Below are 21,540 nucleotides of genomic sequence, written 5' to 3' on the forward strand. Positions count from 1 at the left end.
GTTTATTTTCCATGCATAGGTGCCACTGAATAACACATGGCCTACATTTCTGATCACACGATTTTAAGTATTGTTTGAAACTTTTCTGACAGTAGATGGTTGTTGCAGTGTGACCCTTTCATTTGCTTGATTCAAAATGCCCTCCGTTGTATTGAGAGCACACACATTAGGTGTGTCAACAAATGGCACTCAGAGGGAGAAAAATGAGTAGATCTCAATGTCAGAGTTTGGATGGGGTTTAGGTGGATAGATGCTAGAATGTACCCCCTGAACAACAGTGTCTGGCATAGTCCCACCCTATTGTGCTGTGACTGGCCAGTACTAACCCTAACCTTGACCTCTCTGCTCTAACCCTAACAACTTCCAGCCTCAACAGGCCAATCACAGCACACCAACACAGCAAAACAGAGTGGGACTTGGTGAACTCTGTTCAGTGGGTTTATTCTAGCTTTTACTGTTAAGGTGGCTTGGAGTTTCCATATATTTTTTGAATATATTTCAAGGCAGTATTAATTGAAGATTTACAGATTTGATCCTAACATCAGGTCTGTATCAGTGGGCCTATCCAAACATATTCTAATGCCAAAAATAGAGCCGATCAGAATCTGATCCTTTTTCTGTCGTTTCTGTACTGTGCTGTTCTGTCCATCTTAGCCTGCTAATATTACAGTGTGGCTCTCCTTTACCACACTGTGAGGACTCCTCTTGATATATGTGAGTGAAATGTAGAGTGATTGAATGTTAAAAATTTCAAGGCGCACCGGCACCAGTGATGCGAGTTCCAACACTGAGGTTGCTAAAATGTGCAGAATTGCTACGTGAATTATCAGTAATATATCAGTTCATTTTTTTCCTTATCAATCCACACTCAATATCCTGTAATGGCAAAGCAAAAACAGAATTTTAGAATTTTTGGTGAATTTATTAAAAAGGAGGACACTTTACTCAGAACTTAGTTGAACCACTTTTGGCAGCCTTAACAGCCTCAGGCCTTCTTGGGTATGCGACAGGCTTTGCACAACTGAATATCAGAATTATTTGCCACTCTTTTCTGCAGATCCTCTCAAGCTCTGTCAGGTTTGATGGGGACCAGCAACAGAAAGTCATTTTTTAGGTCTCTCCAGAGATGGTTTGGTTCAAGTCAGAGCTCTAGGTGGGCCACTTGCAGAGTTGCCCCTAAGCTACTCCTGCGTTGTCTTGGCTGTGTGATGAGGGTCATGGTCCTGTTGGAAGGTGAACCTTCAGATCAGGATCAGTTTTGATTATGGATCTCTTTGTACTCTTTTCCATTGAGCTTCCCCTCAACCCCAACCAGACCTCTAGTCTCTGCCTCTGAAAAACACCCCCAGGATGCTGCCACCACCATGCTTTAAAATTGGAATGATACTGGGCAGGTTATGAACATTGCCTGATTTTCTCCAGACATAATGCTTAGAATTGAGGTGAAACAGTTTAATCTTGGTATTATCAGACGAGAGAATCTTCTTTTCACAGTTTAAGAGTCCATTAGGTGTTTTTCTGTATCTTTCACTGAGGAGAGAATTCCATCTCGCCACTGCCATAAAGCCCAGATCAGTGGAGTTTTGCAATGATAGTTGTCCTTCTGGAAGTTTCTCCCATCTCCACACAGGTCCTCTGGAGCTCAGTCAGAGTTACCATGGGATTCTTGGCCACCAGGCTTTTGCCATGACATGGCATAGTGTGGCATTACGGTACACATATACACTGTGCCATCAAGACAAAAGGTAAACACACAGGCCCATCGTACGATATTGTTCTCTAGCCATAAACCTATCTGGTTTTATGGTAGTTGTTATTTTGAAATGACACAGTTTCTCATAACGCAGTAGAGCACAGGTATCCCTGCCCATTCTCACGCCCAGGTCATCAAATACAAATGCTTTCTCATACCCCTCAGCCTGTAATACCAAGACCAAAGGCCCCCTTTGGCATCTCCATGAGGTGCACCGGGCTTTCACCCATTTCCAATGTAAACCCATCTGCAGTGATACTTTATGTGCAGAGCAACTGACATAGTATAAAGAATGGGAAAGTCCTCTGACTGTGCGTTCACACCAAAAGCTGCCAGAGCTGCAAAGGTCTAATTTATTTTCAATGGATAGTGGCGACCAGAGGTGTTTTGAGCTTCAAAAGCGATGAACAGCGGCGTTTGGCGAATTGAGCAGCAAACCAAAGTTGAAGACTGGTTAACTTTATGCAAATTAGCTATGATGCATTTGAGCTGCAAATGACCAGCAACCAATCGGAATGTAGATGTCCATCACTTGTGTTGAACCCAGAGAACATCCTCAGAGACTTTTAATTCCTACTGCACATTCGTTCCTACTTTAAAACAAGCAGCAAGCTGTCAAACTGATCTATGTTCAGCCTGAAGTAGCGCTGGAACCTCTGCCCATCCAGCTGCAGCTCCCGCACCAGCCGATGATATTCCCTGTGCTATTCACGGCCCCGACGGTGGTGCAGGTACCACACGGCAGCACAAATTACAAGAGTGTCTTCTTTCATGTTGAATCGATACACAAGTTTTGACAAGCGCACGTGCTTACACAATTTCTTTGTGTTGTGGAATGTTTGTTATTAGCGGGAATGCAATTCATTTGCTGTCCTTACCACCAGTTTAACTAATCACACTGCAGGCACTTGAACCCAAACCATTCACAGTGCTTCCCCTAGGTTTACAGCTTTGGGGGGGATAACAAATCAAAAAATTTTGCTCAGAATCGGTTCGGGTTTGGCCCACCTGGCATGCTGCTGTGTTGTGCTACGGCTTATTCAAGTGCTGGAATTTGTTATTTACGTGACAACACCTGAATGCAACACAGGCTGTGTGTGTTTAATGTTTAATGTCCAAATGTTTTCATTGTCCAAACGTGAAAGTTTCTGTACTCAGGCAAATGCACAAAGTCACATTTCTGTGCTCCAGCCAGTAACCTGCTTTGCGGCTCCTTTAAACTGAGAAGCATAATCAGACGTTCAGAATTTGACATCATGAGTGACTTGAGCTGCTTTCGCTGCCACAGATATTTTACCAGCGCCGCTGCTAGAGTGAATTCAGCTATTTTGCAGCTCTGGCAGCTTTTGGTGTGAACGCACAGTTAGGCAAATTGTGATATTGGGCTTTATAGATAGAATTGAATTGAATTGAATACAGATGTTAAAGGGTGCATCATCGTGGTGGTTTCTTTGGTGCTGGTATGACACACTGAAGGCACAAGTCAGTGGTGGTATTTGAGGACCTGAGATGAGAACATGTTTGGTGTTCCGAGTGATATTTTGTCTCCAATGATAGGCCTACTTCCCACTTCTTATCAAACAGATGGTCTGTGTGGCTGTCACTTCAGACATACTCAGAGGACTCTCACATCTTGCAAACAGGAAAAGAATCCAGGCCAACATGTTTCGACCACTGTTGGTCTTCATCAGGGCTGGAGAAACAGATGCATCAAGGTGTGGTTTCATTTGGCTGCTGCTACTATACAGCTGAAACCACACCTTGGTGCATCTGTTACTCCAGCCCTGATGAAGACCAACAGTGGTCGAAACATGTTGGCTTTTTAATGAGTTTGCCATTATATTAAAGGCTTTTTAATCTAATCATTACTTCCTCATTCTCATTTTTGTTTGGAGTGCCTGGATTCTTTTCCTGTTTGCAGTATTTTGGAGTTCCCTCCTTTTTTTCCAGGAGCACCCGATACATTTTTTGATCTACACTCTACAACACAGAGCAACCAGTTATTTGTTTTTCTATCTTTTTGACTCTCACATCTTCTTTACCAAATGAACTCACAGTATTGTTTTCAGAGCATCTCATGTAATCATATTATTAACATATTATATGCTGTATTTCCTTTACTTTACAATATATATTGTAATGCACTTTACTCCTCTGACACATGACTTTAAAAGAAAACACAGTGTGAGTGGAGTTCCTTTCCTTCAGTAACACTCTCCTCTTGGTGAATTGGGTCCATGGAAACGCAGCTCACCCCTGCAGTCTTTTAGCACACATTACCCACGATACCCTGTGTAATTTTCTGCCTGTCAGCCAGGCTAGGTCCAATGCTCCGAGCACTTTGGAAAAGATAATCACCATCATATATTTAAAAGTGGCTGGAGAAGGCGCGGGGGGAGTTTGTGGAGGGGAAGGGGATGTGGGTGTGGTGAAGTGTAGAGGCTCTCCTAGTGACAGGTGTTGATGAGATGAGGGGTATTGTGCCCAATCCCCCTGTGCAACTTCTGCCAGGCATTCATAAACTGTCTGGCAGTCATATCTGAGGGTCCTGCTCAGTGGCAGAGAACACCAATGACAGGTCAAAAAAACCCTTGAGGGTACGTATAGATTGTTATTCACTTGATTACTCTGTCACTCTACTCTCTTAACTGACCACTGTTACACAAACAAAGTAAAACAGTAAATGAAAGATAGTGTCACATTATGTCAATTAATAACATGATAAGAAAAAAACCAACAATGTATTAGTCCGTCTCTCAGTCTCCGACTTTTTACCCTGTGACACTCAGCCCAAAGCCCACTGGTCCCTGCTGAGGATGTATTGTTTTAAAAATGGCAAGCGCTAATGGTGCTAACAGTGCTAACAGCAGGCCAGCTGTTAAGATAAATGGGCAGGGGGACAGCAAAATCACATGACAAAACACAAAATTGTAAACTGTCTGCAAATGTAATCGAGTTAATCATATTACCCCATATAGTTTGTATCTATACTGTGTTAAGATCTTATTTTGAATACCAGGGAAGTCACATGTTTGGCCTAGGCCAAAAATAAAAACAAAAAAGCCCTTCAATGAATAATTAGAGAAAAGTAAAATCAAACACTGATTGAAGAAATTACCACAAGATATTAAATCATAAGTTCAAATCAGGTGAACAATTTTTTTTTGTTTTTTTATTTATTCATACAATCTTCAGGGCTACTTTAATCAATTATTGGTCAAATTGTGTGCAGAAATGAAATAGTATAAAGAGTATATGGCTGTCAGCTCTCGGTTTTCCAGTCAAACCCAATGTATGTAATTCCAAGACTGTTTAGGAAAACACATTATGCAGAAATATTTAAATACACCATTGTGAAAAAAGGCAATGATCCTTTTTCCCTCGCCAACATTTAGCATAAATTCATTTAGCATTATTTATCCCTCTCTCTGACAAGGTTATATGTACCCTTTGACCCTCCCTGACAGCGGGCCTGGCTAACAGTGCTAACAACAGCAACAGTGCCCCTGCAGTTAACATTGTTGACCTGTAGAGTGTGGGTGGGATGTTACACTTCCACGACAACACCATCCTGCCACCGTAGGTCAGGACTTATCAGTGGTAACTGCCATATGAGCACAGTGCAGAGTGGCAGTGATTAGCTAGGCAGTGGGACACAAACACAGGGACTAATATGCATGTACAACCGTCTACCAAAACAAAGAACAGAGAAGACACACAGAGGTGTGAGTCCGTGCTCTTATCAAGACAGTCTTATTCCACTGTATCTTTACATGGCAAAAAGTTTGCTGCTTTTTTAATGTTCTGGATGTCATATACAGTTCCTTAAATTAGATTTGATTTAGGCTTTTGAACCAATTAGCATGCAATCAGGATACCAAGTTTAGTTAATAATATTCCTCCAGGCCAGGTCATGGTTAACTTTCATCTCTGAGTGTCAGTTGTGTTATACTTTCTCTGGATAATCTGTCTCCTGGCCCTTCCTCAACAGGAACCAACCCCACCCGGCCTGGAGCCTTTCCTGGTGCCAACAGTCCCGGCCCTGTAGCTGACCTCTATGGAACCGCCAATCAGGACTCTGCTGTAGGCAACTACATCAATGCCAACAGCCCTCAGCCGGGCTCTGGCTTCAGCCACAGCATTGCTGTGAGTATATCTATTTTTTCTTCACCATAATCATCATCATCATCATCATCATCATTATCATCATTATCATCCACCTCATCAGATCTCTTCACTAACTCCTTGTGGCTAAATTCATTCCTCACTTTCTCACTCTCCTTATTTCACCACTGACTGCAGAAAGGAAGGTCAGATAGAGAGCAGTCTGGTGAAACAGAGACAGTCCAAATATTGAATCAGTAATTCTGTCATACTTCCTGCAATCACTTTAACAGCTCCATAAAAAAGAAAATCATGTTTAACCGTTAACACATTACCATGAAATGTCTTAAGCTGTTAAAAGCTCAGGTTCAGGGTGAGGTTCAATAATACACTTGTGCTTCCTAGCCAATATTTTCTTTTTTGTAATTTTTCACATAAATACAGAGATACCGCATTGGCTGCTGTTGTCTGTTACAGCGATACATTGATGTGTCCGCCAAACTGATACAGTAAAGTAAATGTTACTGTATTGTAACCCTAGTTCTATTAGCACAGGCGGAGCCCTCTAACTAGGGGCACTGTTTCTTCTAAGGGCTCATTAATGCTTAGTGTTACATGTGGAGATTGAGATGGACAGAGCTCTCAGTTTGTACTCTAATTTCTAATTTCATCTGTATTTGTGTACATTTTCTGAAAGCTTACGGATATGGACGAAACGTACCAGTACCACTGGAGACTGCTGGAGCAGTGTAGAGTAGTTAGTAGTTAGTGTAGTAGCAAGATTTGGCCTTTTAAATGATGGCAGAATGGAACAAATCTGTAATACAGTGAAAAGAATTATCCCTCCACATTTCAGGATGTAATCTTTCAATGGTCGCGCAGACCACTGCCATCTGTAACACTGTCTCTTTTTATAGGTACAATATTACGACCTCCTCTACCATCGCCTAGTTTGTTATGTGAATCTTTTGACTCTAGTCAATCTAGTGCCATCTTTTGGCTGTACATATGTTATATTAAGCCCAGTTCTATGGAGCTAGAACAGTCTCAGAATGAATAATATAATATAATATAGAGAAACCAGTAATATAATATATAATTATATATATATATATATATATATATATATATATATATATATATATATATATGACTCAAAACACAAACACATTTTCAATGCGCAGCTAAATATGTTTCATTCCATATAAGTAAAAGAAACTCCACATATAAAAAACAAGATTTATCAACATATTTGTGATGCACACACAAATATTTCTTGTTTTAAATATGTGCAATTAAAATTCACAAATGTACGCATGTAAAAGTAATTGTAATTTTCATCAAATACATATTTGGAGATTGTTACATTGGTATGAACTGTCGAACCTGCATTTACAATGTGCTTTTAATTTGTAAACTTCCTGCATTTGTGTGTGCGAGTTTTGAGACTCCCCTGACGTGACTCGATTCACAAATGCATTTTTTCTAAGAGGGAATTGTCTGCAGCCAATCAGATGTCTCACTCCTTTACAGCCAATCACATGAGTGCCTCCCCACGAGTGGTGTTATATGACGTCATTAAAGTGCACGACTCCAGGTGGAAGTAAAGGTGAAGCCGCAGTACTGGAGGCTGCAGTTTCAGGACCGTTTAATTTTTCGAGCGAAGGCTTAGTAACAGAGTAATGTAATTTAGGAGAAATTAATTAGTAATAGTAATGGCTCGCCCTGCCTGACCTCCACAGTCCTTTTTTTTGTTTGTTTGTTTTTTGTTTTAAGATTATTTTTTGGGCTTTTTGCCTTTAATGTACAGGACAGAGTGAAAAATGGGGTGAGAGAGAGAGCGGGGGTTGACATGCAGCAAAGGGTTGCAAGCCAGAGTTGAACCTGCGACCACTGCAGCGAGGCATCGCCTCTGTACATGGGGCACTATCCACTACACTACTGACGCCCCGAGACCTCCACAGTCCTCTCAGCTCCTCTCACCCACCCTTAAACACCTGGTCTACACAGTGTTGACCCGTCCCGCTGTCCTGCTGGAGTTTGTTCTGTGTTGATTTATATAAGAAGAGGGAAAGATCGCCGGCCGCTAGGCTAATCAATACAATGTAAAATGCCGTAGGCTTGTGCTAATAATGTTAGCATGTTGTATTTGGGGAAAATGTGTCCAGATTAACACATTAACACATTGTCTGTCTGTGAATGCTGTGAGTTGTAGTGAAGCTAATTTTTGTACTTGTGTTTGAAATTGTCTCTATGAAGACATGTTTAATGTGTGTTTAATGTGTGTTTTGAATCAATTAATACACACTGTAGGTGACATGTGTAGGGTCTATGCACAACCATAAATCCATAAATAAAATCTTAATTAACTTTATTGATATGTCAGTCAATACAAAATTGTAGACAAAACAGAACATGAACTTAATGCAATGTCAGGGGGGGTTACATCATACATAACATTTTGATGGCTTTTCTGTGGATAGAATGTTGGATTATTATAATGTAATGTTTGAACTCCTTTTCAAAAATTAAAAAAGATGGTTTATGATTAGAGAATTTGGATTTGTGAATATGGTATTTTGCAAGTAACAAAATTAAGTTGATGATGTAACATTGATCTTTGTTGTTAGCAGTATAGTAAAGGAACCAGAGAAATGTTTTGGGAAATAAATGTACAGACATCTTGCCAAAAAAACACATGAAAAAGGACAGCCATAGATCCCCTTTTACTCCCACTTGCACGCACTTTAATGACGTCATATAACATCCCTTGTGGGGATGCACTCATGTGATTGGCTGTAAAGGAGTGAGACATCTGACTTGCTGCAGACAATCCCCTCTTAGAAAAAATGCATTTGTGAATCAAGTCACGTCAGGGGAGTCTCAAAACTCGCACACCTAAATGCAGGGAAGTTTACAAATTAAAAGCACATTGTAAATGCAGGTTCGACAGTTCATATATCAATGTAACAACCTCCAAATATGTATTGAAAATTGCAATTACTTTTACATGCGTACATTTGTGAATTTCAATTGCACATATTTAAAACAAGAAATATTTGTGTGTGCATCACAAATATGGTGATAAATCTTATCTTTTATATGTGGAGTTTCTTTTACTTATATATGGAATGAAACATATTTTTGTTTGTGTGCATTGAAAATGTGTTTGTGTTTTGAGTCATACATATATATAAATCCCCAAATACATTTGTGAATCCTTTTTTGTGCATTTATTAATTTCTGTGTACATTTATTTATTTTGAGAATGTTCTAGCTCCATACAGTTCAGACCAAAGAGTCACAATGAGACAAAATTGTTTTCAAGCATTGCAGAGAAAAGTTGCAGTGATGTGAGCTGGTCTGTCTGAGCACGACTCAAGCCAGCTGATGGTGTCTCCTATAGCTTAGCTGGTCAAATCGCTCCTGGCTGGTTTTATGAGCACATCACCTGTTTAAATAGCCACTTGGCTTGCAGTGAAGTCTGCTGGCCAAGTCAAAATGACGGCAGACAGCGTTTTCACTTGCTGCTTCATCTCCCCAAGCCCTCTGTTTCTGTCCTCATGTTGTGCCAGTGTCGGATGGTGGTCGGCTGCTGCTGCTCCTATTTATTATGAATATAGTCCAACTGATGCTCATTTTGTTTCTGTTGTTCACCCTTTTATTACTACTACAAATGCAAATGCAACTGTAACCAGTATCTCACCATCACTATCCTCATTCGTATTTAAGAGGCTACACATTATATTCAGCCACAAAATAAGCCTGAAAAGCTGGAAATCAAAACTGAAGTATAGAGTTGTTGCATAGAGATGATACACCATCTCATCTAGTTACATTAGTATGAATGTTTTTAGAACGTTGCAGAACGATATATTGCAAGTTGTTGCCTGTTTCACCTCATCTTGTTGTGAATATTTGGTCTGAACTGGGCATTAAGGGACGCATGGAAGTATGAGGGCAGTGATGTTGGGGGCGGCAGTAGCTCAGTCCATAGGGACTTGGGTTGGGAACCAGAGGGTCACCTGTTCAAGTCCCCGTCCGGACTGAAAATATGGAGCATGGACTGATAGCTGGAGAGGTGCCAGTTCACCTCCTGGGCACTGCCAAGGTGCCCCTGAGCAAGGCACCGAACCCCCAACCGCTCAGAGCGCCTGTCATGGGCAGCCCACTCTGACATCTCTCCACATAGTGCGTGTATAGGTCCAGTTTGTGCATGTGTGTGTTCGGACCTGTGTGTAATTGACAACAGAGTGAAAAATTTAATTTTTATTAATAATTAATTAATAAAGTAAATAATTAATTAATTAATTAATTAATAAAGTAAATAAAATTTAAATAAATAAATAAATAAATAAAATTTCAGCCACTTGCTGAAGAGGGTGAAGGGTGGCTGTCAGCCCCATTATAGGCCCCATTAAGTATTCACAAAGGCAAGTCTTTGTTGGCCGGCTACATTTATGTAAATTTCAGTTTGTAAATACATGCTCATGACTGAAGGAGAGTATTACCCATAAAGCCCTGTAAAGGCCTGTGCTAAAAGAACTAGGGTTACAATATTGTAACCTTTGTTATACCCTGTTTTCTGCATTTCTTTCATTAAAACATCCAGTAGCAACACAAAAGTCTGGCATTTTTTATTATTTTAACTGGCCAGAACAACGCTGCATTGATGCAATATCTACGTGGATATATCTATGATATCTTTATTTGCTGTGCTATGCCAAAATGTGACTTTGCACAGTATATCATCACCTCACTGTCACTGCTATTTGTATGTCCAGCTGGTCACAGTGTAAAAATGCCTATACATGTGGCAATGTCATCATGAAACAAGTATTTCTTAAACTGAAACTCCTGGATACCCTCCAGAATTGGGATACCTAGAGGGTCCCTGTAGGGAATAATACCAGCTTAAAAGACTGAAATAAGTCCTTTGCGAATTACTGTTATGAGAAGATTTCTTCATGCTCTTTCATACCTGGCCAACTGATAAGATCAGTTGCTTGTGAACTTCTAGAACAAATTGGGTACAGATGAAAGCGGGGAAACCAAAGCCATAGCTTATCCAACAAGAGCTGTTAACTACTGTGCAGTATCAGTTTCACCTGTTTTGATCTTCTGTCCAACTCTGACCAGAAATGGTAACAAGGCCTTTTTGTGTTTGACCACCTGCTTTGTGGTGCACATATGCACACACAGTGTGAATACTATCTGGTATGCAAGTTTGAATTCCACAGAACATTCCCAGAATGTCAAGAGAACTATGCCGAGGACCTGATGGGGTCTTCTTGTTATCACTCATTATTTTTCATTAAATAGAGTATATTAAGCATATTGAGAATGTCATAAGTTTGACGTGGCTACACAAAAGACTTGTTTGGTCATCATTTATGTTGTAACTGCAGTATATTACCTATTACACCTTTACACACACTTATCTTGTTCCACAATTAACAATGCAGCTTGTTCAAAATCAGCCTCTGACTCCAATTGGTCCAACACGTTCCCAAACCAAAGTGGCTTTCTCATGCCCCTAACATGTGATACCAAAGGCACCTTTTTATGTCTCTATGTGGTGCACCCTTTAACGTATGTATGTGAAGCACAGCTGTCCCCTGGGTGAAACTCCTAACACATAGCTGTCAAGCGGTCACATTTAGGTTCAGGCAATAAAAGTACTTGGTTAGGTTTAGAAAACATGTTTTAGGTTAAAATAAGATGTAACATGTCATAAATATGTTATGAGAGTAACATACGTCTGTCATGAACAGATGTGAGTTACGTGAAGTTAGATTTAAATATCATTGACGTAATGATAAAACAGCATTGAATTTTGGTTTACAAAGGACAGAAAAAGTTATCTCCTGAATGAAACTCCTGTTTGACTCATCCATCTCCCCTCCTTCCCACCCACCATACATGGACTTTCTTGCTCTTTATAATACATCAGTTGCTCTAAATGACAAATAATGCCCAGATGGGTTTGCATTGGAATTTGAATTGGAAGCCCAGTGTGTCGGTATCACACACTGAGGGGCATGACATGAGTGTTTGTATTTGACGACCTGGGAATGAGAACGACTGGTTTGTCTGCTAGTTTGAAAAATGATTTCTTCTGTTCAACTGATGGTCTACATCAGTTGAACAGACGAAATCATTTGGCTATTGAGATTTATAATTATGTTGGCTGATAATGGTTACGTGAAATGCATTATTTCTATGCAATACATATCAACCAAAGTGTGCTGCAATGTATTCTGAGTCTATCTCAGAATACATTGTGCTAGATTCAGGGTAAACCCTGGACAAGTCACTAATCTATCCCAGAGCTAACATATACAGAAAAAAACAAATTCACACTCCACACCTGTGATCACTTTAGCTTTTCAAATTTTCCCCAATCTGCATGTCTGTGAACTAAGGTAGGAAACCACAGCAGCCCACACACATAATGGGAGAAAATGCAAATGTGGCGAGGTTGAAGGAATTTTAATGTTATAAAACTGACAACGCCACCTAGGTTCTTATTTACAATCAGGGTTGAGCAGAGTTAAAAAAAACACAAATCCAAATAAACGTTAAATACAAGATTTATTATAAAAAAGTGATAAAATAAAATAAAAACCCCAGCCCAAAGTCTCTCCCAGCAGTCCATCCGTCCTGTGTACTGGTCCCACTCTAACCCGAAGGTGGCAGACCCCAGACCTTGAATGTGGCGATGGGCAATCAGTCACTCGTCGGCCAGAGACACATAAGAGAGAGAAAATCCCGGGATAAGTAGGCTAGTCAAATTTAAATTGTTCAACAATTAAAAAAGGGAAATCCTGATTGAAATGGTTTAAAATAGGTAGAAATTTAAAGGTACTTAGCTGCAAGAGGGGTGCATCATGATTACACCCCTCTGCTTCTCCACGTTGCTTCCCCGATGACTTCCCTTCGCCTGCTGTCCACCCTCCGGTCCCATGGTCCACTACTGGATCTGTTGGGAGGTACACCAAAACACAGCCGCCAGTCTCCCACCAACACACCGGCACCAATATTCCTCCGACCCACACCTGCCTGGCCCCACAGCCGGTGTTACACCGAAATCTGTGACCGTCGGAATCTGTGACCACAGGGGGTGATGTTGCACATTGTCTGCGTGTGTGTGGCCATCAACAGTAGAGAAGAAGAGTATTTACGTTAACGGCGTACGCATTGATCCATCGGCATAAACTTCCAAAGATACTCTGCACCGTCTATGATTCTATGGATAATTTCTCCCAAAAGTTTGATTGCCGTTGCTCTGTCTGTGATCCACGAGTAACTGCTGTTTGTTAAGAAACTGCTCGTGACCATAACAACCATCCCAGACATAGTAACACGTTATCTGGCAATGGAAAGTAGATCGCCTTAAGGTAGATGTTGTAAATTACTTTTATTATAATGTTTTGTGTGATAATGTATGCACTGTTTAATAAATGAGTAAACATCGACACAGGTGCTCTGTTATTGCCTCAGTATTTGGACAGATGTATTTTCATTTCAAAGTTCAACTGTAAAGAGCTAGATGCACAGCCATCAGAATATGTGACCTCACTGTATCTGCATAATAATGAGTTTAAACCTCAAAATAACTGTTTTCAATCCTTCTGTCATCCTCTCACATTAATGTGCACACATATATTTGTATTTGGGGTCATCACAGAGATAGAAACACAGAGGTCACATATTCTGATGGCTGTACCGCCAAAAACAGGTCCTAGCTGCAGGATCAGCACCTTGGGGAGCTCCGCGGCAGTCCTGACAGCTGTTATATGATGAAAACAGGTTTGAATAATATTCCACAGATATTTAGTAAGATCTTTCTTGTATTAGTGATCCCATGCCTGCTTTACCTCGGGGAGCTTGGGTGCCTGTCTGCTGTCCCCATAGATCTGGTTCTGACGGGCCTTCACCTCCCGCATGAGGAGATCCGTCTCCTCAGCTGTCAAACGCTCACTCTTTCCAGTTGGTAGGTCCGCAATCTGACTAGCTCTCCGCCGTGCGCTCCAATCGCACCTCTTTTAAAGGGAATGAGAGGTGACACTCTGATTGGCTTATTGAATGATACGCCCGAAACACACCCATGACTAATTCACAGAGTAAGTCCAACCCTTTTAGACTCTCCCCCATGGCACACACTCTGAAAACGCGCTGTCTAACTAGCAAGTGACTGAGACACGCCCATGCGCCGCACGTCTGGTGCTTCGCGTTTTAGACCATCTAAATAGGGCCCTATGTGTTATCTGGGACAGATCAGCAACTTGTTCAGGGTGATCATTGCCTTTTGCCAACTCTATGCAGGGATAAGCTTAAGCTGCCTGTAAAATAAAGCAGATGGATGGATGGGTGGCTTTATGGTTGGATAATTTTCTAACAGTTAAAAGACACAGCTGATGTTAATTTATCATTTTCTTTTGTCAACAAATCCTATGTAAAGACTGAAACCAAAAATTTTCAGTCCATCTTTGAATACGTTCTGGCTTACCTACCCTATCTGTGGTTCTGTGGCACTGATTCCTTCAGACATAAATCTTTGAAATCTGCTCTTTTTTAAGGCCTGATACTGTTTTTTTTTTTAAAAAGGCTCAGTAATTTCCAAAAACAACTGCTGTTTGGAGTTTATATCAGCCTTTACTCAAACATGCAGGACCAGTGCGTTTTGGGGGATTATTTTCAGCAGTGGATTAATCCACATTTTTTGCTGTAGTAAGTATTTGTAGCAGCAGGATGGTGTATGTGGGTTTGAGGCAAAATAAACTACAGTGTGTGTGTGTTCATAGTTATGAAAAGATATGTCACGCAGTGAAACAGTGTGGCTCATTGATTCATTGATGTGTTTTAATTTTTTTGGACAAAAATGGAGCTCAGTGGCACAGAGGAAGAAGATACACCAAGCTTTGATACACACAGTACTTGTTAGTAGATACACTCACTGTTGGTTTTTGATTTTAAAAGGGATTTAGTGACAGTTACATCACTGGAATTACGTGTCATATTTCCTAACCAAAAAAAAAGGTAGAAAAACAAACAAATTAAAAAGCTTTAATTAAGATACATTATGATAAGTCTGCATTTGTCTGTATTTTAAACCAGTATTCTGTAAACAAACAAATATTGGATAATTTGTATATATAAAAATATTGGATTTTTTATGTAACAACATCTTACATATTTTATTGCAAAGCATGCTTTAGAGTCAACTCTGTCTTAATGAATCATCCAACAGTATTCAGTTTTTCAAAGCATGTGTGAATAATTATAGGTCATGCTGAGGATCTTAAACTGTTGATCCACTGAGGCCTTACATGACCTGAGAATGTTTTTAAGTTGGTAATTTTCAGATACAGTAAGAAAACCAACAGTATTTTATTTTACTTGAAAGTATAAGTTTCAGTATAAAATTAGGCAAAGTAAATCAGATGTTGGTATGTTTGGTTGCAAAATACATCTGGAATAGATTGTGGTTTACAGTTATTACAGTTTAGTTCAAATCTTCATAGATAAAAAACAGCTCTGTCATTTCAGAAATTAACATTTTGTAACTAAACTTTTGATTGCATTGCCCTTTCTGATAAAGTCATCTAGGTGAATTTCCATTCATGCTGGCATCACATCCTGTCAATCAACTACACTCGCAGTTTGCTACTTTTTGTATCTTTTCCAAAGAAATGCATACTGACAATTACTAATTGTACATTTTAGGGTCCACTGATTGCGACAGCTTTTACAAATGGATACCACTGAAAGCTAACAAGTGACTGGTTGCCATCTTATTTAAGGTATTATATTCTATTTCTATATCACAACCCTATCTGCCAATACAAACATGTCTTGTTCTTGTTTACCTTTTACTGTCATTTCTGCTACTATCATTTATTTTAGATACTGTTCCTAAATAAGATGTCACAGCTATTCACAGGGCTTGTGCTGGAGCAGCTGTATAATATACTCACAAAAATGGCAAGCCCTTTGAAAAGTTGTATGAAAAAATAAGTTGTCAACTATAGTTGGATTCTCCTCTAGGCATCTTTTCACTGTAACTTCACTGTAACCATGGTTTGTCTCATATGCATGCATACCTTTAAAACAGTTTTATGAGAAACCTTTTTTCTTCAAAATCTGCTTTACTTTACCCTCACAGTTGCATTCTCTGACATTTGCACCATTAGTTTTTGAATTCTAGAAGGAAAGGTGGGGGTTAGTGTTATTCACCATGTTTCCCTTTCTCCCTCTGAATATTCACTTTTGAAATGACTACATTTTTGTGTATGTCAAATAACTATAAAAGAAGCTTTTACGTTTGTTTTTTTTTTCTTTTTACTTTTGTCTCTGTCATAAATTTTATTTGCCTGGCACTCATTCTTTGCTGGGACTAAAACTCATACTGCCATTTTACAAGTTGCACAACATGTAAAGATTTTATGATGAGCACAGAGCTACATTTGCTCTTACGTTTTAACTTATTTTGATGAAGACATGAAATAGTGATCATTAGATTCAAACAGACTTGATTTGGCACACTCATTTTCATAGATGCATTCCTGTTATTCATAAACTGTGGAAAATGCTCATTATATTACATCACATTTATTTAGCTGACACTTTTATCCAAAGTGGCATTCAAGTGCATTCAAACATGTGGGCACAAACCAAATAGTACAAGAATTATGCATATACATAAACTTCATCAAGTATGCTGAACTACTTCAACTACTTCTTTTAGACACAACAGGAGATAGAGACAGAGGTTTTTATTGGTTTTATTTTATAGGCCAAGTTGCAGTCTGAACAGATTTTTCAGTGTGAAAAATAAAGTAAATGGTAAATGGGCCTGCATTTGTATAGCGCCTTTCTAGTCATCCGACCACTCAAAGAGCTTTTTACCCTACGAGTCACATTCACCCATTCACACACACATTCATACACTGGTGGCCGACGCTACCATACATGGTGCCACCTGCTACTCAGTTTTAACACACTCACACACCGATGGAAGAATCACTGGGACTGCAGACTGGAGGAGCCGGGGATTGAACCGCTGATCTTCCGATTGGTGGCCAGCTATAGTAGTGTAGCTTCCGCTGTGCTGATGTCAATGGGGATTTCACTCGGCCATTATGGAGCCGGGTCAGCAAACAGTTGTGATTTTCTTGAGCGGCAGCCAGGCCCCCTTTTTAGTGAGAGAGTAGCAACCTGATTAGCAGTAGCTTAGTGTAATGAACAGGCTGGGGTGTATGGTTTGACCTTAAGGTAGGGTGAAACTGAGCCATTCACAGCACAATAGGCAAGCACCAGTGTCTTAAATCAGATTCAAGCAGACAGTGGTAGTGTAGAGGAGCAGCACAGTGTCTGAGAACTTGGGTAGATTTTAAACCAGCAGGGCTTCTGCATTCTGGATGAGCTGCAGAGGTCAGAAAGCACATGGAGGCACACCAGCCAGGAGCAAGTTGCAGTTGTCTAGGTACAAGAAAACAAGAGCCTGGACCAGAACCTTAGCATCCTGGGTGTGGAATAGGCATATACTCTTGATGTTGTAGAGAATAATCTGTATGAGCAGGTTGTCGCAGCAATGGACAGCTAGTCATCCAGTGTACCTCACAGTCTGAGCCAAAGACAATACAGAGTTCTCAATGGTGATGGAGAGGGTATGGATGGGAGAAACCTTTACCTGAAGGAGAAGTTCACATCCACCAAGAGATGTTGGCCAGACATGCAGAGATTTGTCCTGTCATTGCTGTGAAAACCATAAAAGGAGGAGGGGACCCAGAACCAAACCCTTGGGAACCTCCAATAGTGAGACTGCAAGGTTAAAACAGTTTGTCTTTTTTTTTCTGTTACTATTTTCCTAATATTAAATGGCCATTTTCCTTACTGTATGGCTTGCAGTCCTTATCGCTGCTAACGCCACTCTGAACTATGAAAGATGGTAGACAGACATCAGCTACGTCTGCGTCTTTACACCTGCCAGCAAGGAGCTTTTCTGAAAGAGTGTGACATGCAAAATCTATTCTAGCAGTTCCACCTGTCTTTTCTGTAGGTGCTATTACCAACCAATCATCACTGACAATGCAAAATTATGTCTCCTTTTAATGATACCACTGAGTTGGCATAGTGGCAGCCCAGCCATAGAGGGCTCCAGCAAAAGAAATAAAAGGGAAGAAAGGAAAATCAAACAAAAACTAGAATTAGTGCCTTGCGGTTATATGCCTTCATGCACCAGTTAAGATCCTCTTACAGTTTATATCCATGTCTGTGAAAACATGGCTGTTTCACACCCATTGTCCCCCCAACAGCACATATCTACACAATCAATACAGTTGACCCTGACCTTTGAACACAAAATTCAAAATCATTTTATTTAAAGAAATTTCGTTAAGATGTTCTTGAGATATTGTGTTCACGAGAATAAGATAGATGCAAAGTCACACTAACCTTGACCTCTGACTACCGAAATCCAATCGGTTCATTGTTGAGTCCAAGTGACCATTTGTGCCAGATTTGAAGAATTTCCCTCATGGTGTTCTTGAGATATCACATTCACAAAAATGAGACAGACAAGGTCACATAGACTTGAACTTTGACCACCAAATTCTTATCAGTTCATCATGGAGTCCAACTCGACATTTGTGCTAAATTTGAAGAATTCCTTTTAGCTGTTCTTTAGATATAGCATTCATAAGAACGAGATGGATATAAGGTCACAGCGACCTTGACCTTTCACCACCAAACTCTAATCAGTTCATCCTCGACTCCAAGTTAACCTTTGGGGTAGAGTTCAGGACGGTCAGGTTCTTCCATACCAAACTGGGTTTGGCTCTGTGGACAGTGGTATTGAATGTTTAAACAGGAAGGGGCTGAACATAAACCTACAAAGTTGGAAACACTCTCTGTTAACAGTCAACAGGAGGAACCCAAATGCAGACACAGACTGACACTGTAAAATGAATAAAACAGAGTTATTGACTAGTTGCAGGGAATGACGAAGGTTTGGTGGAGGCAAAAGGCAGAAGTAGTGAGGAGCTGGTGTCTGATAAAACTAGGCAGAGCATGGGAAATGGTTGGATGTGACTGTGGCGAAGCCGCAGGCAGGCAGGCAGGCAGGCAGGCAGTGACCCTTCAAGTGACCTAGGACATGAAACTTCCACTGGTAGTGAAGTCAACAATCTGGCAATGAGTAGATGAGTGGCAGATATGCTGCAGAGCTGATGAGTTGATGGATAGCAGGTACAAGCTGTGAAGCAGGTGAAAAAGCTGGGCAGCAACCAGGGAACTGGGAGAGTGAGAGGGGAGCCAGGCCCACAACACATACACACACACACACACACATTCTCACTCCGACCTCGTCACATATCGGCGTTTGGTCATGGACTTCCCACATCGACGTGTGACTTGCAAGGTACCCAGGTGCATTGGTTGTTGACGTTCTGGGATGCAGTGTCATCTTCAGCCTGTTGCATGTACTATTTGTTTTCAAAATACACTTCTGTATTCACTTATGTATGTAAAGTTTGCATACAGTCTCTTTCAAAATACATGCACTATGTCAGGACAGCACTGCGAATTGATGTTTTTTTCCTTCAATAACAAACTCAGGTGGTCACATTTATCCAACACATGCATGTGGTTGGGTCTAGGCGATGAAAGCATGCGGTTAGGTTTAGGAAAAAAGAACAGGGTTTGGCTTTGCATCTTGCAGGAGATGAACACCAGCCTCCTGCGTGAAAGTTGGTGGTGTTTGAACCCATCCACCAACCCTCCTGCCCCCCCTACTTGGACATCTGTTCCCTCGGCATTCATTGTTGTCTGTTTCTCCCCCTGATGCTGCCAGGAGCCATTAAACAACAGCAGTGATCAGCAAAGTGTCATGCTGATGTGAAAGAACTGCTTTTTTCCTCAGTGTCTGACACCAGAAGTCGGTGACCAAGCACCAGTTTTCGATGACTTCGGATTGAGACCGGGTTGCATGCACACACCTGAGGTGTTGGGGTTTGTGCTTGCTTCGAGTTGTGGCTGGAGGTCTTATCTATCACTTCCAACATGTCAAATAGCGAAGCTGGATTAGTGGCCCTCTGCATCAGACACCAACGCACACAGGCACCCTTAGTGGTGGTATGAGATGCACCAGGTGGCAGCAACTACCATAGTATGACACGAGAAAATCCGCATACAGTGGGCAGAAGGGAAGGTGGATGGGTCAAACTCAGAACGTTAGCCTGGGAGCCTGTTGTTAATGTCTCATGTTTAAGCCATATTTTAGGCCAAACCTTTATGTTTTTGTTTGGTTTTTTTGTAAACCTAACCGCATGCTTTTGTTGCTTAAACCCAAGGAAGTAAATCTAAAGCTAAGTTTATTTTGAAAAATACTGTATTTAACAAGCATACTGTCTATAAACAACTGTTTATTTATTTTGAAAAGACACAGTGTATAGCAAAAGCTAAATTGACAAGCCATCCCTGGGCGTCCAAAACGGACAGAGGAGGGGTATGTAGCATGTCATATTTTGACATGTAGGGCCACTGACCAAGTGACAGTATTTGACAGGTTGAGAGCAAGAATAAGATGTATGAGTCTATACATTGTTTTCAAGGGGAAAATCTGCAAAGTATACCTATAATGTCTCAAAGTTGTTTCAGATTTCACATCCTTTAAATGATCTGTGGTTCTGTGAAAGATTAGAGGAAATATTCAATATGTAATGGTAGTAAATTTTACATGATCCAATTCAGCTGTATTATCAGACATGTTTGCATTCAATGATATTTGGCAAATTTGGAAACTAGAACAAATCATAAAATAACAAAAATGTTTTTCTTGTGGTGGTTCAATCAGTCTGTCTCTGTCTTTGAACTAAAATAAGATGTCTCAAAATCTTGGATATGGAGTCATACAGCTTTGACAGTGCACCTTTTTTTCTCAAGTTAAAACAAGGAGTTCATCTTAGAGCTAATTTGCAGTTGTTTTTGTCCACCTCTGTCTTTCCAGGCCATTCTCAATCTAAAATTGTCAAATACTGCTGCTTAGTTAGTGATTTGGCGTCAGACACCAACACCAATAGCCACCCTTTGCGGTGATATGATACAACGTCAGGCGGCATCAGTTTGTAATGCGTCTGGATGGTACATTTTGTGGTGTTATGATGTGCCAGTGGTCGGCAGTACGGCACCTGTCACAATGATATGATAAGCTGCTGGATGGTGTCAGTTAGAAACGCTGCTGGTAACAACGTAATAGAAGGAGCTGGAAAGTCCATATGGGTAGACAGGAGAGGGGATGGATGGGGCCAACAAACCTCAGACTCTCACTCAGAAACTCCCTCTTCGCTTCCCATATGAACATAGAGCCAGACTCTGCTGTTTTATTCTAAACCTAACCATGTGCTTTTGTTGAAATCCTGGTGTTGGTGGTGGCATCCTGGAATGTCAACAGCAGACACAGGAGGATACCTAGCGCGTAATATGTAGACGTGAAAGTCCACTGACAAAGCGGTGATATGTGACGACTTGGGATGAGAATGTGTTGGTCTTTCCATTGATTTTACATTCAGTCTGAACACACCATTATAGTCTCGTTGTTACATTAGATAACAATACTCATATAATAATACTAGTATCTTTCAAAGACCACTTTGCTATCAAATAAGATGGCTTAATACATT

General features: G+C 40.5%; 1 protein-coding gene across 9 annotated transcripts in view; it reads left to right on the plus strand.

The window, feature by feature from the left end:
* The window catches only part of LOC125889095 (RNA-binding protein Musashi homolog 2-like), a 482,288-nt gene that overhangs the window by 452,829 nt on the left and 7,919 nt on the right, over window positions 1-21,540 (plus strand). For 5 of the 9 annotated variants that reach the window (XM_049576804.1, XM_049576809.1, XM_049576806.1 and 2 more), the window contains one exon: window positions 5,745-5,899. In XM_049576804.1, coding sequence (XP_049432761.1) covers window positions 5,745-5,899 — 155 coding nt within the window. Of the gene's footprint in view, window positions 1-5,744; window positions 5,900-15,586; window positions 15,664-21,540 lie in introns of all 9 variants that reach the window. The other 4 variants (XM_049576805.1, XM_049576810.1, XM_049576807.1 and 1 more) reach the window with 1 other exon arrangement.

Source organism: Epinephelus fuscoguttatus, linkage group LG5, assembly GCF_011397635.1.
Source record: "Epinephelus fuscoguttatus linkage group LG5, E.fuscoguttatus.final_Chr_v1".
Lineage (NCBI taxonomy): Eukaryota > Metazoa > Chordata > Actinopteri > Perciformes > Serranidae > Epinephelus > Epinephelus fuscoguttatus.